Source organism: Mustelus asterias, chromosome 17, assembly GCF_964213995.1.
Source record: "Mustelus asterias chromosome 17, sMusAst1.hap1.1, whole genome shotgun sequence".
In the NCBI taxonomy this organism is placed as follows: Eukaryota; Metazoa; Chordata; class Chondrichthyes; order Carcharhiniformes; family Triakidae; genus Mustelus; species Mustelus asterias.
The window spans coordinates 61,886,824-61,901,917 of NC_135817.1; the positions used below are offsets into that span (position 1 = coordinate 61,886,824).

General features: G+C 45.0%; 1 protein-coding gene across 2 annotated transcripts in view; it reads right to left on the reverse strand.

The window, feature by feature from the left end:
• Positions 1 to 12,859, reverse strand: part of LOC144506543 (interferon alpha/beta receptor 1a-like) — a 28,884-nt gene extending 16,025 nt beyond the window's left edge. The window contains exons 1-4 of one of the 2 annotated variants that reach the window (XM_078232799.1): positions 12,763 to 12,859; positions 12,023 to 12,547; positions 6,410 to 6,533; positions 1,697 to 1,744 (exon numbers count right to left, since the gene is read on the reverse strand). In XM_078232799.1, the coding sequence (XP_078088925.1) occupies positions 1,697 to 1,744; positions 6,410 to 6,533; positions 12,023 to 12,074 (224 nt within the window). In that variant the 5' untranslated portion in view covers positions 12,075 to 12,547; positions 12,763 to 12,859. Of the gene's footprint in view, positions 1 to 1,696; positions 1,745 to 6,409; positions 6,534 to 12,022; positions 12,548 to 12,762 lie in introns of those variants that run through there. The other variant, XM_078232800.1, reaches the window with a different exon arrangement.
• Positions 12,860 to 15,094: the final 2,235 nt, after the last annotated feature.

Consider the following 15,094-nt stretch of genomic DNA (forward strand, 5'->3'; position numbering starts at 1 on the left):
GATGGAGCAGCTGAAGATGGTCGGGCCTAGGCCATTACCCTGAGGAACCCTTGCAATGATGCCCCGGAGCTGAGATTACCGAGCTCCAACCACGACAACCATCTTCCTTTGTGCCAGGTATGACTCCAACCAGCGGAGAGTTTGTCCCCTGATTCTCCTTGACTCCAGTTTTGCTAGGACTCTCCGATACTCAGTCAAATGCTGCCTTGATGTCAAGGGCAGTCACTCTCACCTCACCTCTAGCATTCAGCTCTTTTGTCCACTTTTGAACCAAGGCTGTAATGACGTCAGGAGCTGAGTGACCCTGGCAGAACTCAAACTGAGTGTCTGTGAGCAGACACTTGCTTAGTGAGTGCTGCTCGTTATCACTGTTGATAACCCCTTCCATCATTTTGCTGATGAATGGGAGTAGACTGATTGGGCGATAATTGGCCTGGTTGGATTTGTCCTGTTTCTTGTGTACAGGCCATACCTGGGCAATTTTCTATACTGCAGGGTAGATGCCATTATTGCAGCTGTGCTGAAAAGAGCTTGGCTAGGGGTGCGGCAAATTCTGGAGCACAAGTCTTCAGTACAATCCTGGAATATTGCCAGGGCCCATAGTCTTTGCATTATCCAAAGCCTTCAGCCGTTCCTTGCTGAATCAAATTGGGTGAAGATTGACATCTGTGATACTGGGAACCACTGGGGGAGGCTTGTGATTCACCTTGCTATGGAGATAATTTTTGGGAGGGGCAGGGTTTTTAAGATTTCCTTAAAAGCTCTCAGACACAGACAGTCTAGCAACATTGATGAAAGAGAGAGAGAGAAATTTAGAGGCCAAAAGACTCTATAATTCACTGTGCCAGATGGTAGCTCACGCTTGGATTGAAAAGGCCAAGGATTTGAAACAAGGCCAGAAGATTTGCTTAGCTTGCACTAGAGGTAGAATCACCGGGAAAGCCAGGTCTGGAGTTAAAAGTTACCAGACTGGAAAAAGAAAAGAATGGAAGTAAACCACCAGGAGCTAAGAATTCTTTGGACTTGCTCCAGGAGAAATGAATGTCTACTTAAGGGATAGAGTGAAGTATAACTGTGAACTAAAAGATTTTTGGTTGAGTTAAAAGTAAAAGGGTAAATTGCTGTTCTGTAGTTTAAAGCAATATGTTGCCTTCTAAAATGATGTTTAACCAATTTTGTTCTTACTTTGCTGCAGTAAAGTTTCTAAAACCCGAAATCTTGTGATCCTTCAAGTTGTCTATTGGGAACTTGAATTACACTTTGAAGTTAGGAATTGGTCTTTATGTGATTTGTAGCAAAATGACAAACTTGACTGCATTGAATAGATAAAGACAAGCTTTATTTTCGGACAAGTTGAAGTAACTTTAAGGCAAGCACAGCTTAATTCAATAACATGCAAAATAGCAATGCCATGCACCAAGACAATCTCATGCTGTTGCTCATGGTAAATCTTACAGATGCTAGTCAGGACCAGAGCCAGAATAAGATACCCCAATGATTAGGAAGAACTTGAGTGAACCAAAATAAAGTTAGGAAATATGCTTTCAGATATCAAAAAGAACACGGCATAGAAAAAGCAGGCATGCAAATTAGTAATGGAAATTGAAATTTGAATATTCTACCCACACCATCAGGAAAGCTGGGTTCTACAACAAGTTTTAATTATGTTCACAAAGCTTTACACAAACATACTTACACATCTATGTTCGTTTTGTTGTTTACCTGTAGTTGTTTCGAGAACAGTCTAACAAGACCAGAAGACACAGTTTGAATAAACTGAAAATATATTTTATACTCATGAATAGAATATACTGGCAGGCAGGTTCACAGTAGAGGAACTGAAACATTCTTGGATGCTAGCCCTGGAACATTACAGCAAAACTGGACAACCTTTTGGTTCTTTCTCATCCCATAACATCCTTATGTAGCAAATGGCCAGCAGGAACTTTTTACATTCTTACATGGGATGTGAGCATTGCTGGCAAGGATACTATTTGTTGCCCATCACTAACTGCCCTGGAGAAGGTGGTGATGAGCCACTTTCTCGAATTGCTGCAGTACATCTGGTTTTCCTTTTCAATAGTGAGTCATCATAATTAAGTTGTTTCTTATGCCATTTTAGAGTTTTCTTTTATTCATTAAAGGGATATGAGTGTCACTGGCTGGCCAGCATTTATTGCCCATCCCTAGATGCCTTTAGGAAGGTGGTGGTGAGCTGCCTTTTTGAAATGCTGCAGTCCATGTGCTGTGGGTTGACCCACAATGCTGTTAGGGAGCGAATTTTAGGACCTTGACCCAGTGACTGCAAAGGAATGGTGAGTGCCTTGGAGGGGAACTTGCAGGTGGCAGTGTTCCCATGTGACTGCTGCCCTTATCCTTCTAGCTGGAAGTGGTTGAGAGTTTGGAAGGTGCTGTCCAAGGATCTTTGCTGAATTTCTGCAGGCATCTTGTAGATAGTACACTGCTGCTACGGAGTGTCGGTGGTGGAGGGAGTGGATGTGGTATCAAGTTCTGGATCACAAGTCTTCAGTACTATTGCCGGAATATTGTCAGGGCCCAATGTTTTTACAGTATCCAGTGCCTCCAACTGTGTCTTGATATCACACGGAGTGAAATGAATTGGCTGGATATTGGCATCTGTGATGCGGGGGACCACTGGAGGAGGCCGAGATGGCTGAGTGCAGTTAAGAGTCAACCACATTGGGTCTGGAGTCACATGTGTTTCAGACCAGGTAAGGACAGATTTCCATCCCTAAAGGACATTAGAAAGCCAGTCTTTGAATCAATCGATACGGAGACAGGCTTTCCAATTCCAGATTTTTATCATTCAAGTTTATCGATCAAGTTTAGAAAATACAGTTTATAGAGTTTACAGCACAAAAAGAGGCCCTTCAGCCCATCATGTCTGCGCCACTGAAGCTTTTCTTCTTGCATTCATCAGGACATTATGCAAGAACACAAAATGTGAAGGGAACAATTTATACTTCATAAGCGTGCTGATTCATTGGCAAGTGAACTCTGATTGGTAGAGCCATTGCCATGGAGAATGCACCAGCTGACTGACAGTTAACTGCAAAGGTTAAATTCAAAGCAGGAAGGTTCACCCTGCTTGGACAAGGCATTACGCTGGGGAATGAACCTCAGAACGGCTGTTGCATCTATTTCAACTAAAAAACAGACACTGTGTGAACATGACCTTTCTGTCTGCAAAGAACAGGGCCTTGTGAATTAATACATGAGGCTTCCAGCATGTGCAAGTGTACCACACTACGAGCTCGACTGATAACCTTAAATTGGTTCTCAGTGTAATTCTTAGCACACTTATAATTGTCTAGCAAATGTCCTCCAATCGCAGAATCACAACTAATATTGGACACATCGTTTTGAGTTTGGAAAGCACAGGCTAGTTGGGAACAATTGGTATCTTGCTGGTGCAAACAGCTGAAGGGACATACTGTTTGATATTATCTTGGTAAGTGCAAGATGAAAAGCTTTGACAACCTGCACCTTTTCTCAGCAATACTCAAATTAAGTTTAAATGCTACCAGCTTACGTGAGTTTTGAACCTGTTGTCCCCACACCATTAGCTTGAATTGCTGGATTACTAGGCCAGTGACATTACCACTATGCTTTGCAGTGTTACCAGGTGAAAAGAGTCTAAGAAACAATCAATTTCTCATAATAATCCCTTTCATAAAAAGGAAACTAGGATCTTGAGCGCGACACCAAAGCGGTTCTAATTCACTAGGCCAGTTCTTCATACTCTCATTTTCTAAACTATCTGATCCCTGACTATGAGAGGTGTCATCATTTCTCAAAGAGTTGTCAGAGGAAAAGATTTCCTTCAACATATCCCGTCATCAGGTTGAACTGGGTCTCAGCCTTTGGTCTGCCAGTACTTCCAATCTAGCTTTACTACTTTGCTGCAAAGCCAAAAAAAAAATTGGTCTGATCCTGAGCATTGAGATGTACTAATGGGGACAAAAGCAGCTAGGCTGATAGTGATAAATTTGACAAATGTTCTCTTTTTGCGTTCAGGTTTTAGTTGAGAGCTCTCACAAATTTTGCAGTAATTACTTTAAGAGTACATTCATACGGCCTGTTTAATTGCCTCCCTGCAAAGCAGGAGGAACAATTCTTAGCACTGTCGATGAATTGAAATAGTTTGCAGCATGAGCATCCTGACCACAAAGGCGACACAGACAAACTGCTGCGTACAAAAGAAAACTGAAAACGAAAGAACAAAGAACATTACAGCACAGGAACAGGCCCTTCGGCCCTCCAAGCCTGCACCGACCATGCTGCCTGACTTATCTAAAACCCCATACCCTTCCGGGGACCATATCCCTCTATTCCCATCCTATTCATGTATTTGTCCAGACGCCCCTTAAAAGTCACTACCGTATCCGCTTCCACTACCTCCCCCAGCAACGAGTTCCAAGCACCCACTACTCTCTGTGTAAAAAAATCTACCTTGTACATCTCCTTTAAACCTTGCCCTCGCACCTTAAACCTGTGCCCCCTCGTAATTGACTCTTCCACTTTGGGAAAAAGCTTCTGACTATCCATTCTGTCCATGCCTCTCATAATCTTGTAGACTTCTATCAGGTCGCCCCTCAACCTCCATCATTCCAGTGAGAACAAACCAAGTTTCTCCAACTTCTCCTCATAGCTAATGCCCTCCATACCAGGCAACATCCTGGTAAATCTTTTCTGTACCCTCTCCAAAGCCGCCACATCCTTCTGGTAGTGTGGCGACCAGAATTGAACATTATATTCCAAGTGCGGCCTAACTAAGCTGCTATAAAGCTGCAACATGACTTGCCAATTTTTAAACTCAATGCCACGGCTGATGAAAACAAGCATGGCGTATGCCTTCTTGACTACCTTCTCCACCTGCATTGCCACTTTCAGTGACCTATGTACCTATAAACCTAGATCCCTTTGCCTATCAATACTCTTAAGGGTTCTGCCATTTACTGCATATTTACTATCTGTATTAGACCTTCCAAAATGCATTACCTCACATTTGTTCGGATTAAACTCCATCTGCCATCTCTCCGCCCAAGTCTCCAACCGATCTATATCCTGCTGTATCTTCTGATGGTCCTCATCGCTATCTGCAAATCCACCAACCTTTATGTCGTCCGCAAACTTATCAATCAAACCAGTTACATTTTCCCCTAAATCATTTATATATATTACAAACAGCAAAAGTCCCAGCACTGATCCCTGAGGAACGCCACAGCCCTCCATTCAGAAACGCACCCTCCACTGCTACCCTCTGTCTTCTTTGACCGATGTGGAGATGCTGGCGTTGGACTGGGGTAAGCACAGTAAGAAGTCTCACAACACCAGGTTAAGTCCAACAGGTTTATTTGGTAGCAAATACCATAAGCTTTCGGAGCGCTGCTCCTTCGTCAGATGGAGTATCTGACGAAGGAGCAGCGCTCCGAAAGCTTATGGTATTTGCTACCAAATAAACCTGTTGGACTTTAACCTGGTGTTGAGAGACTTCTTTGACCGAGCCAGTTTTGTATCCACCTTGCCAGCTCACCTCTGATCCCATGCAACTTCACCTTCTGCACCAGTCTACCATGAGGTACCTTGTCAAAGGCCTTGCTGAAGTCCATGTAGGCAACATTCACTGCCCTACCCTAATCAATATCTTAGTCACATATTCTTGAGATACAAACACTCACCTGTCTCACTGCTTTGTTCCCACTCTGTTAAAATGCTAATTTTTATCACATCAAAGACTGATTTCTCCAATTTCTTCTTCCTGGTCTCCTTGCCTTCACCCACTAAGTAATGGTAAAGTCACCATAATCCCAAATGACAATAGGCTGCTGTCCACTGTGAGGGGGAGAGCTGACTGGTGGCGATTTAACGTGAAGATCATCATACCTCAGGTGAGGGGCAAGGTTGAGAAGGCGCACCTTTATGAATAACCTCAGCTGGTACATGAATTGAACCCACGCTGTTGGCATCGCTCTGCATCACTAACCAACTGTCCAGCCAACTGAGCTAAGTAAAACTTGCTCAACTTGCACTCCCATCAGTACTGTTCTGATCAAATTCCAGTCTCCTTGTGCCCTAATAAATTTCTGTTCAAGACTTTCTCCATTGTTTTAAATTCCCTCCATGGATTTGCTTTACCCCAGCTCAATGATTGGTTCCAGCCATACACATATGCTCTTGGCTTGGACTCCTCCGAAGCAGATTACACCTCATTCCTCATTGGTCACATTTTTTTACTGACATCTGTTAATTGCTTGGACCCTGGAACTCTATTAATCTCTCTCCTAAACTTCCTCTGGGAAACCCATCTCTCCCGTATCCTTTTGGACTGTTACAGAAGTGCAAGGTGGTAAAATACAAATTAGGAATAGTAATAATTATTGCTTACCTTTTGTACTGTACAGTATAGCTTACACTATAATTGTTTCTCTGCACATCATCCCATTTAAGAAGATATTTTAGGTTAAAAGCATGAATCCGTATATTTGTAGGCTTCTGTATTTCTCCAAATGCTGCCAAAAATAAATACAAGGCATTGAATATCATATGTATTTCAAAATAATAAACACTAGACAATTCTAAATGCTTGCCATTCTCCAAACAAGCCAAAGCTTAGTTTATTCACAAGGTTTTCAAATAAAATGAACATTCCCTTTCTTCCTCTTTTTCTAAAGGATCAAATTAAAACAAAGATCATTAGCAATAGTGTTATGTACTGATAAAGTAAAGGTTTGCTCACTCCCAGTTACTGAGCTTCCAGACAATTTTTTTATTCATTCATGGGGTGTGGGAATCACTGGCAGGGCCAGCATTTACTGCTGGCCATAACTACCTCGAGGAAGTGATAGTGAGTCACATCTTGAACTGCTGCTGTCTTTATTCAATAGCAGGCCAAGTAGAGATTAGGCACTCATGTATAAGATGGGGTACAGGTGGTGTAAATGAGTGCCGTCCTTGGGTTACTCTCAGACAGATTGACAACAGCATTAGCAGAGGTCTGAGAGCAGATCATCGCCTGAATTTTATGGTCAGAGAAGCGACATTGCTCAACACTGATCCCCAAAGAAAGCTACCCGCAAAGATCTGAGTTTTCTCTTTTCCCAACATTATTTTGAATCTGATGTCAAGTCAAGGGGGTTTCCAAGTTTCCAGCCACAGTGATTTTGGCTTTCAAGGTAAGCAGCCTTGAGGAATTCTCACAGGCAGTGAAGCAGGAAATAAAATGCAGTGATTATCCTTTCACTTTTTACTACATTTTAGCGAGTGTGAAATGGATGATTGTGACACACACATTAGAACAGCAGTTGCCAAACTGTGGGTCACAACTCCATTTGGGGTCATGGAAGGTGCGATTGGGGTCATGCTGGAATGAACTTCCTGTACCACGTCTGGAACGCTGATGCTGGGGATAAACTATCCCTTTGCTGTGCTGCCTTCAGATGCACGTTCTTGGGCATTCTGGCAAAAGTTAGAGAGTTGGAACAGGCGGCTGGTTTTGGGGTGGGAAATCTGGCAGCACTCAGCAACCAAGTCAAACGAGGGGAGCATGTTACTGGAGGAGCAATGGAGCTGTCATTGGACTGTTCAGGTGAAGGTGCAGAGTTGAGAATGAGCCACTGTAGCAAGTTCCAGAGCACCTATTCACCTGACGCAACTCTGCTCTGTATATCAACAGTCATTTTAATCATTAACAACCTTCCTTGGTTCCAGTTTTTGAATGAATCCACCTTCTAGTCTTGCACTGTGCAAAGTATCAGACAATATTCTCTCCCTTCTAAAAATGAAAATAAATTGGCATTTATCTGTTACTAATCCCATCACTGAAACTAACACTTTGTAACTTTAATGCCAACAAGGAATTTTTTTTTGCCAGTTACTCATGTTGAATATTAGGTTGGTTTCACTTTGGCCTTGCCAAACATAGAACAAAGAACAATACAGCACAGGAACAGGCCCTCCAAGCCTGCGCCGCTTATGTGCCCAACTAGACCATTTTTTTGTATCTCTCTATTCCCAGTCTGTTCATGTGGCTATCTAGATAAGTCTTAAACGATCCCAGCGTGTCCGCCTCAATCACCTTGCTTGGCAGTGCATTCCAGGCCCCCACCACCCTCTGTGTAAAATACGTCCCCCTGACATCTGTGTTGAACCTTGCCCCCCTCACCTTGAACCCGTGGCCCCTTGTGTTCATCACCTCCGACCTGGGAAAAAGCTTCCCACTGTTCACCCTATCTATGCCCTTCATAATTTTATACACCTCTAGTAGGTCGACCCTCATCCTCCGTCTTTCCAGGGAGAACAACCCCAGTTTACCCAATCTCTCCTCATAGCTAAGACCCTCCATACCAGGCAACGTCCTGGTAAACCTTTTCTGTACTCTCTCCAAAGCCTCCACGTCCTTCTGGTAGTGTGGCGACCAGAACTGGACGCAGTATTCCAAATGTGGCCTAACCATCGTTCTATACAGCTGCAACATCATATGCCAACTTTTATATTCTATGCCCCGTCCAAGAAAGGCAAGCATGCCATATGCCTTCTTCACCACCCTCTCCACCTGTGCTGCCACCTTTAAGGATCTGTGGACTTGTACACCCAGGTCCCTCTGTGTGTCGATACTCCTGATGGTTCTGCCATTTATTGTATAGCTCCCCCTTACATTAGATTTACCGAACATATAACCTGAACGTTTAAAACAATGGCTGATCTCTTCCCAACCCCACAAAACCTTTGGTAACAATGGTTGCTCTTTACAAATCAGCAGTTGACTTGCACACATGATTGATTTTTACACAAAGATGTATGGTAGTTTTATTGTTCCTGCACACAAAATATTACATTGGTGATGGAATCTGATGTTGTATTACTCAATCTTGATAATTTACCTATTTTGCCCAAGAACAAAACTAGATTAAATGCAAGGACCGGGATTGCAATTCACGATCAATATGAAATATTTAACCTTGTGCACCTAAAACAGATGATGATGGGTGAAATGATCAAGTTAATAACTGTAGAAGCGAGGGGTGCTTCCTGTTATTTATGGTGGACATGTCATGACAAAGGACATTTTGTTGGTGGAACTGAAATTAATGTGTAATCTGAGTCTACAGACATTAGTCTTCACATGTACTGTACAGCAGTTCTTTAGGCACAAGAGTGAAAACAAGTACAAGCTACAAAAGCAATCTTCTTCGGCTGATTTACGTCAGACCAGAGATCAGTGGGCGGTGGAATAAAATGTTTCATGCATGATTTTTCCCTTCAAAAGATTCAAGTGGATGATTGAGAAGACAGGCAATTGGAGCAGACAGTGGAGGCACTTGCAATTTCATTACTAAGAGAAATTAGTTTCAGATTTACCAAGTATTTCGTTAAAAAGATTTATGCAAAACTCCCTATCCCCGAGTGTCAGAAACCAAGACAAAGTGCCAGACTCAACATCATAAGCAGGCCAAAAAAATGCTTCTGGTTTTGACAAGTAGAACGAGTTTCAACCAGAACATTCAATGACTGGTAACGAGTTATAAGAAGCATTTGGAGCTGTTCTGATACCACAATTCACAAAGATGAAGTTATGCACATATATCAGCAGATGCTTAAGATTGCAATATTGCTCATTATTAGCATTTCTTTATAATATATATTTTTGAAAAAATCTATCCCATGTTAACCAGTGTTTGGTATGAGCAGTATGATGTTGCTGCACAGATCCAAAGTCAAAATGTACCACATGGTTAATTTTATGTACATAGGTTCAAACAGCTCAATTTAACTGTAGCCACATTCATTGTATTTGAATAAACAAGTTGATTGTCGGGATGAAAAAAAAAGTCCCTGCAAATCTGATTAATAGAAAATGCTGGCAATAACAGGACAATCAGAATCTGAAGAAGTTTACACTCTTGACAGAATTTGAGGGATTAATTTGGATGAAGGATTACACTAAAAAGTCTCAATTCTTCAGATCAACCGGTTGTATTTGCCTAGTATTTTCTCTTCAGTTTCCTAATGAGACACCTTCTTCAACAAACTCCATCTGTTTCTTTCTGCAAAGATGACAGACTGATCCATAAAAATTAAGATCCCCACCAATAAACTGGGTAAGATCACAACATTACTAATCTCCAAAAAGAGAGAAATGAAATAAATGCAGAACTGAGTTACATTAAATATATCACAAGTTACACAAGTCAGCAGACAAGTAAAAATGAGGACGGCCATTCGGCTCATTTCAACACCCAGAATTCATTGTATTTTTAAATGATTCCAGAATTTCTGTCTCTCTTCCCCTATCTGGAATTTGATTCCATTTGTGAAAACTTCCTGACACCAGTTCTAAGTTGCCTTTTAATAGTCTGGACCCATCTGCTGCCATCTTACAGTCGCATCTTTCCCACTGTGCTAACCATCGTGTACCTCTGCACATTCTTTCAAAGCTGAAAAGCTAAAGTTTTTCAAGAGTTTCCAATTCATTCAGTTAACTGCTGTTAGGGCTTGAATGGTTTACTTGTGTCACGGTGATGAAAACTAGACACACAACATTAACTTTAGCAAAGCTGCCGACATTGCGTTCTCCATTTCAGTTACGTGGATCAAAATTCCATTTACTTTGTTGATTGATGTGCTGCTGTAATGAAGCACGTTGGGTGAACAAAAACTCTTGAGCTCTCTGTATTTCAGCCTGAGCTAATTCAACACCATTCACATGATACTTGCATCACGCCACTTTACATGTGTCCCTATTAAAATTTCACGATCTTATTTGAAATATTTTCAATATGTAGTTTTTGAACAACTAGCATTTCATTCGCACAGATAGTAGATTCTCCTGAGATTATAAACCTTTAAATGTTATTACTTTTCTTCGATCTTTTATTTCTTTATTAATCCAATACTTACACCCCTCTCTCTATTTCACTTTACATACCCTGATTTGACTCTATTTCACTTACTTGGTAATTCTAATTCCTGTTTCTTTCCAAATCCCAAAATCTTACTAGTTGAGGGGATAAACTGTTGATCCCATGCTATTGACATCTCATACAACTTACAGGCAAAATAAGTCTTGAGCTGAAGGGTGCAAGCAAAAAAAAGTCTAACAACACACACAAGATACCCTGATCTAAACTAACAAAATCACAGCCAACATTTAAATAGGAATTAATTGGGTTTGGCAACCATGCCCTCTATCCTTCATTGATACACGCTTAAAGAACGGATGGCTCCATGGAGGTACCAGATGACTGTCAGCACCTGAAGGGCAGATGGAAAAATTGTAGGAGAGAGAAACTCAACCAGCAACTGTTTCCAAACCTTTTTACCAAAAACGAACATTTGCAAATACACACTAAAAGGTTAACCATGCTGAGTACTGGAAATTTGAAATAAAGACAAAAAAGGCTGGAAATACACAACAGGTCTGTCATCAGAAAAGGTTTTAGCGTCTGAACAAAGGTCTATTTCCAAATCCATCTTTGACACACATGGCAGGATGGGGAGTAGCCTTGCGTTTTGTTTTTAAACACAGGTTTTGTGTTCAATACAGGTTTGAATCCAAATAGAAGCAAAATCTAAAGCCACAATTCTTTGACTGGTTAAACACCAATTTGAGTGGCAATTTTAAAAGGACAGTAAGAAGTCTCAAACACCAGGTTAAAGTCCAACAGGTCTATTTGGCAGTACAAGCTTTCGGAGCACTGCCCCTTCATCAGGTGAGTCAATTTTAAAAGGAACAGAGAATGCAGGACAAGTTCAGTAGGTCTACCAGCACCTGGAGGAAGAGAATGTTTGGAGTCTGTTTGGCTGAACAAGTCTTGTATTTTCAGTTAAGTCATTTACTTATTTTAAAATTAAAAGCTGTGTTTAATTAAAAAAAGTGTGATGCCGCCCACTTGATTCCAGGTTAGAAGAGCAGACAGAGTGTGATTCCCGCACAGTTGCTGGCTGTTGGAGCCCGGGCCTGATCCCAGCCCGGGGGGACAGAGGAAAATCCAGGCCTTACCTTGGAGTGTTAACGATGTGGTTACACAGGCCCAGAACCGTGCCGCCGCCATGCTGCTCTCCTTTTCCTGCCCTCGCTCGCTTCCCCGGTCTCTAAATACACCTTTTCTTTAGATTCCATGTGATTTACAGGAAACACTGCGCCGCAAAATAGTCTCATCGCTGAAGATGCCTCACCAACATCCGCAAAACAGCCCAGTTACTGCGCCACTGCCCCTAGCGGCCCAGCCCAGTCACTGCGCCACTGCCCCGAGCGGCCCAGCCCAGTCACTGCGCCACTTCCCCTAGCGGCCCAGCTCAGTCACTGCGCCACTTCCCCGAGCGGCCCAGCCGAGTCACTGCCCCTAGCGGCCCAGCTCAGTCACTGCGCCACTTCCCCGAGCGGCCCAGCCGAGTCACTGCCCCTAGCGGTCCAGCCCAGTCACTGCGCTACTGCCCCCAGCGGTCCAGCCGAGCCACTGCCCCTAGCGGCCCAGCCCAGTCACTGCGCCACTGCCCCTAGCGGCCCAGCCCAGTCACTGCGCCACTGCCCCGAGCGGCCCAGCTGAGCCACTGCCCCTTGTGGCCCAGCCCAGTTACTGCGCCACTGCCCCTAGCGGTCCAGCCCAGTCACTGCACTACTGCCCCTACCGGCCCAGCTGAGCCACTGCCCCTAGGGGCCCAGCCCAGTCACTGCGCCACTGCCCCTAGCGGTCCAGCCCAGTCATTGCGCTAGTGCCCCTAGCGGCCCAGCCAAGCCACTGCCCCTAGCGGCCCAGCCCAGTCACTGCGCCACTGCCCCGAGCGGCCCAGCCCAGTCATTGCGCTAGTGCCCCTAGCGGCCCAGCCAAGCCACTGCCCCTAGCGGCCCAGCCCAGTCACTGCGCCACTGCCCCGAGCGGCCCAGCCGAGCCACTGCCCCTAGCGGCCTAGCCCAGTCACTACGCCATTGCCCCTAGTGGCCCAGCCGAGCCACTGCCCCTAGTGGCCCAACCCAGTCACTGTGCTACTGCCCCTAGCAGCCCAGCCGAGCCACTGCCCCTAGCGGCCCAGCCCAGTCACTGCGCCACTGCCCCTAGCGGCCCAGCCGAGCCACTGCCTCTAGCGGTCCAGCCCAGTCACTGCGCCACTGCCCCTAGCGGCCCAGCCCAGTCACTGCGCCACTGCCCCTAGCGGCCCAGCCCAGCCACTGCGCCACTCCCCCTAGCGGCCCAGCCCAGTTACTGCCCCAGCGGTCCAGCCCAGTCACTGCCCCTAGCGGCCCAGCCCAGTCACTGCGCCACTGCCCCTAGCGGCCCAGCCCAGTCACTGCACCACTGCCCCTAGCGGCCCAGCCGAGCCACTGCCCCTTGCGGCCCAGCCCAGTCACTGCAAAACTGCCCCTACCGGCCCAGCTGAGCCACTGCCCCTAGCAGCCCAGCCCAGTCACTGAGCCACTGCCCCTACCGGCCCAGCTGAGCCACTGCCCCTAGCGGCCCAGCCCAGTCACTGCACCACTGCCCCTACTGGCCCAGCTGAGCCACTGCCCCTAGCGGCCCTGCCCAGTCATTGCACCAGTGCCCCTTGTGGCCCAGCCAAGCCACTGCCCCTAGCGGCCCAGCCCAGTCACTGCGCCACTGCCCCTAGCGGCCCAGCCGAGTCACTGCGCCACTGCCCCTGGCGGCCCAGCCGACACATAGAACATAGAACATTACAGCGCAGTACAGGCCCTTCGGCCCTCGATGTTGTGCCGAACAGTGGAACCAATCTAAAGCCCCTCTAATCTACACTATTCCAACATCATCCATATGTTTATCCAATAACAATTTGAATGCTCTTAATGTTGACGAGTCCACTACTGCTGCAGGCAAGGCATTCCACGCCCTTACTACTCTCTGAGTAAAGAACCTACCTCTAACATCTGTCCTATATCTCTCACCCCTCAATTTAAAGCTATGTCCCCTCGTGCTAGCCATCACTATCCGAGGAAAAAGGCTCTTACTATCCACCCTATCTAATCCTCTGATCATCTTGTATGCCTCTATTAAGTCACCTCTTAACCTTCTCTCTAACGAAAACAACCTCAAGCCCCTCAGCCTTTCCTCATACGATTTTCCCACCGTACCAGGCAACATCCTGGTAAATCTCCTCTGCACCCTTTCCAACACTTCCATATCTTTCCTATAATACGGCGACCAGAACTGTACGCAATACTCCAAATGCGGCCGCACCAGAGTTTTGTACAGTTGCAGCATGACCTCCTGGCTCCGAAACTCATTCCCTCTACCAATAAAAGCTAACACACCGTACGCCTTCTTAACAACCCTATCAACCTGGGTGCCAACTTTCAGGGATCTATGCACATGGACACCCAGATCCCTCTGTTCATCCACACTACCAAGTATCTTACCATTAGCCCAGTACTCTGTATTCCTGTTACTCCTTCCAAAGTGAATCACCTCACACTTTTCCGCATTAAACTCCATTTACCACCTCTCAGCCCAGCTCTGCAGCTTATCAATGTCCCTCTGTAACCTGCCACTTCCCTCCGCACTGTCTACAACTCCACCGACTTTAGTGTCATCCGCAAATTTACTAATCCATCCTTCCACGCCCTCATCCAAGTCATTAATAAAAATGACAAACAGCAGTGGCCCCAAAACAGATCCTTGCGGTACACCACTAGTAACTGAACTCCAGGATGAATATTTCCCATCAACCACCACCCTTTGTTTTCTTACAGCTAGCCAATCCGTGATCCAAACCACTAAATCACCCTCAATCCCATGTGTCCGTATTTTCTGCAAAAGCTTACCATGGGGAACCTTATCAAACGCTTTGCTGAAATCCATATACACCACATCAACCGCTTTACCCTCATCCACCTCTTTGGTCTCCTTCTCAAAGAACTCAATAAGGTTTGTGAGGCACGACCTACCCTTCACAAAACCGTGCTGACTATCCCTAATCAAATTATTCCTTTCTAGGTGATTATAAATCCTATCTCTTATAATCCTTTCCAATATGCCCACAACGGAAGTAAGGCTCACCGGTCTATAATTACCAGGGTTGTCCCTACTCCCCTTCTTGAACAAGGGGACAACACCATTTGCTA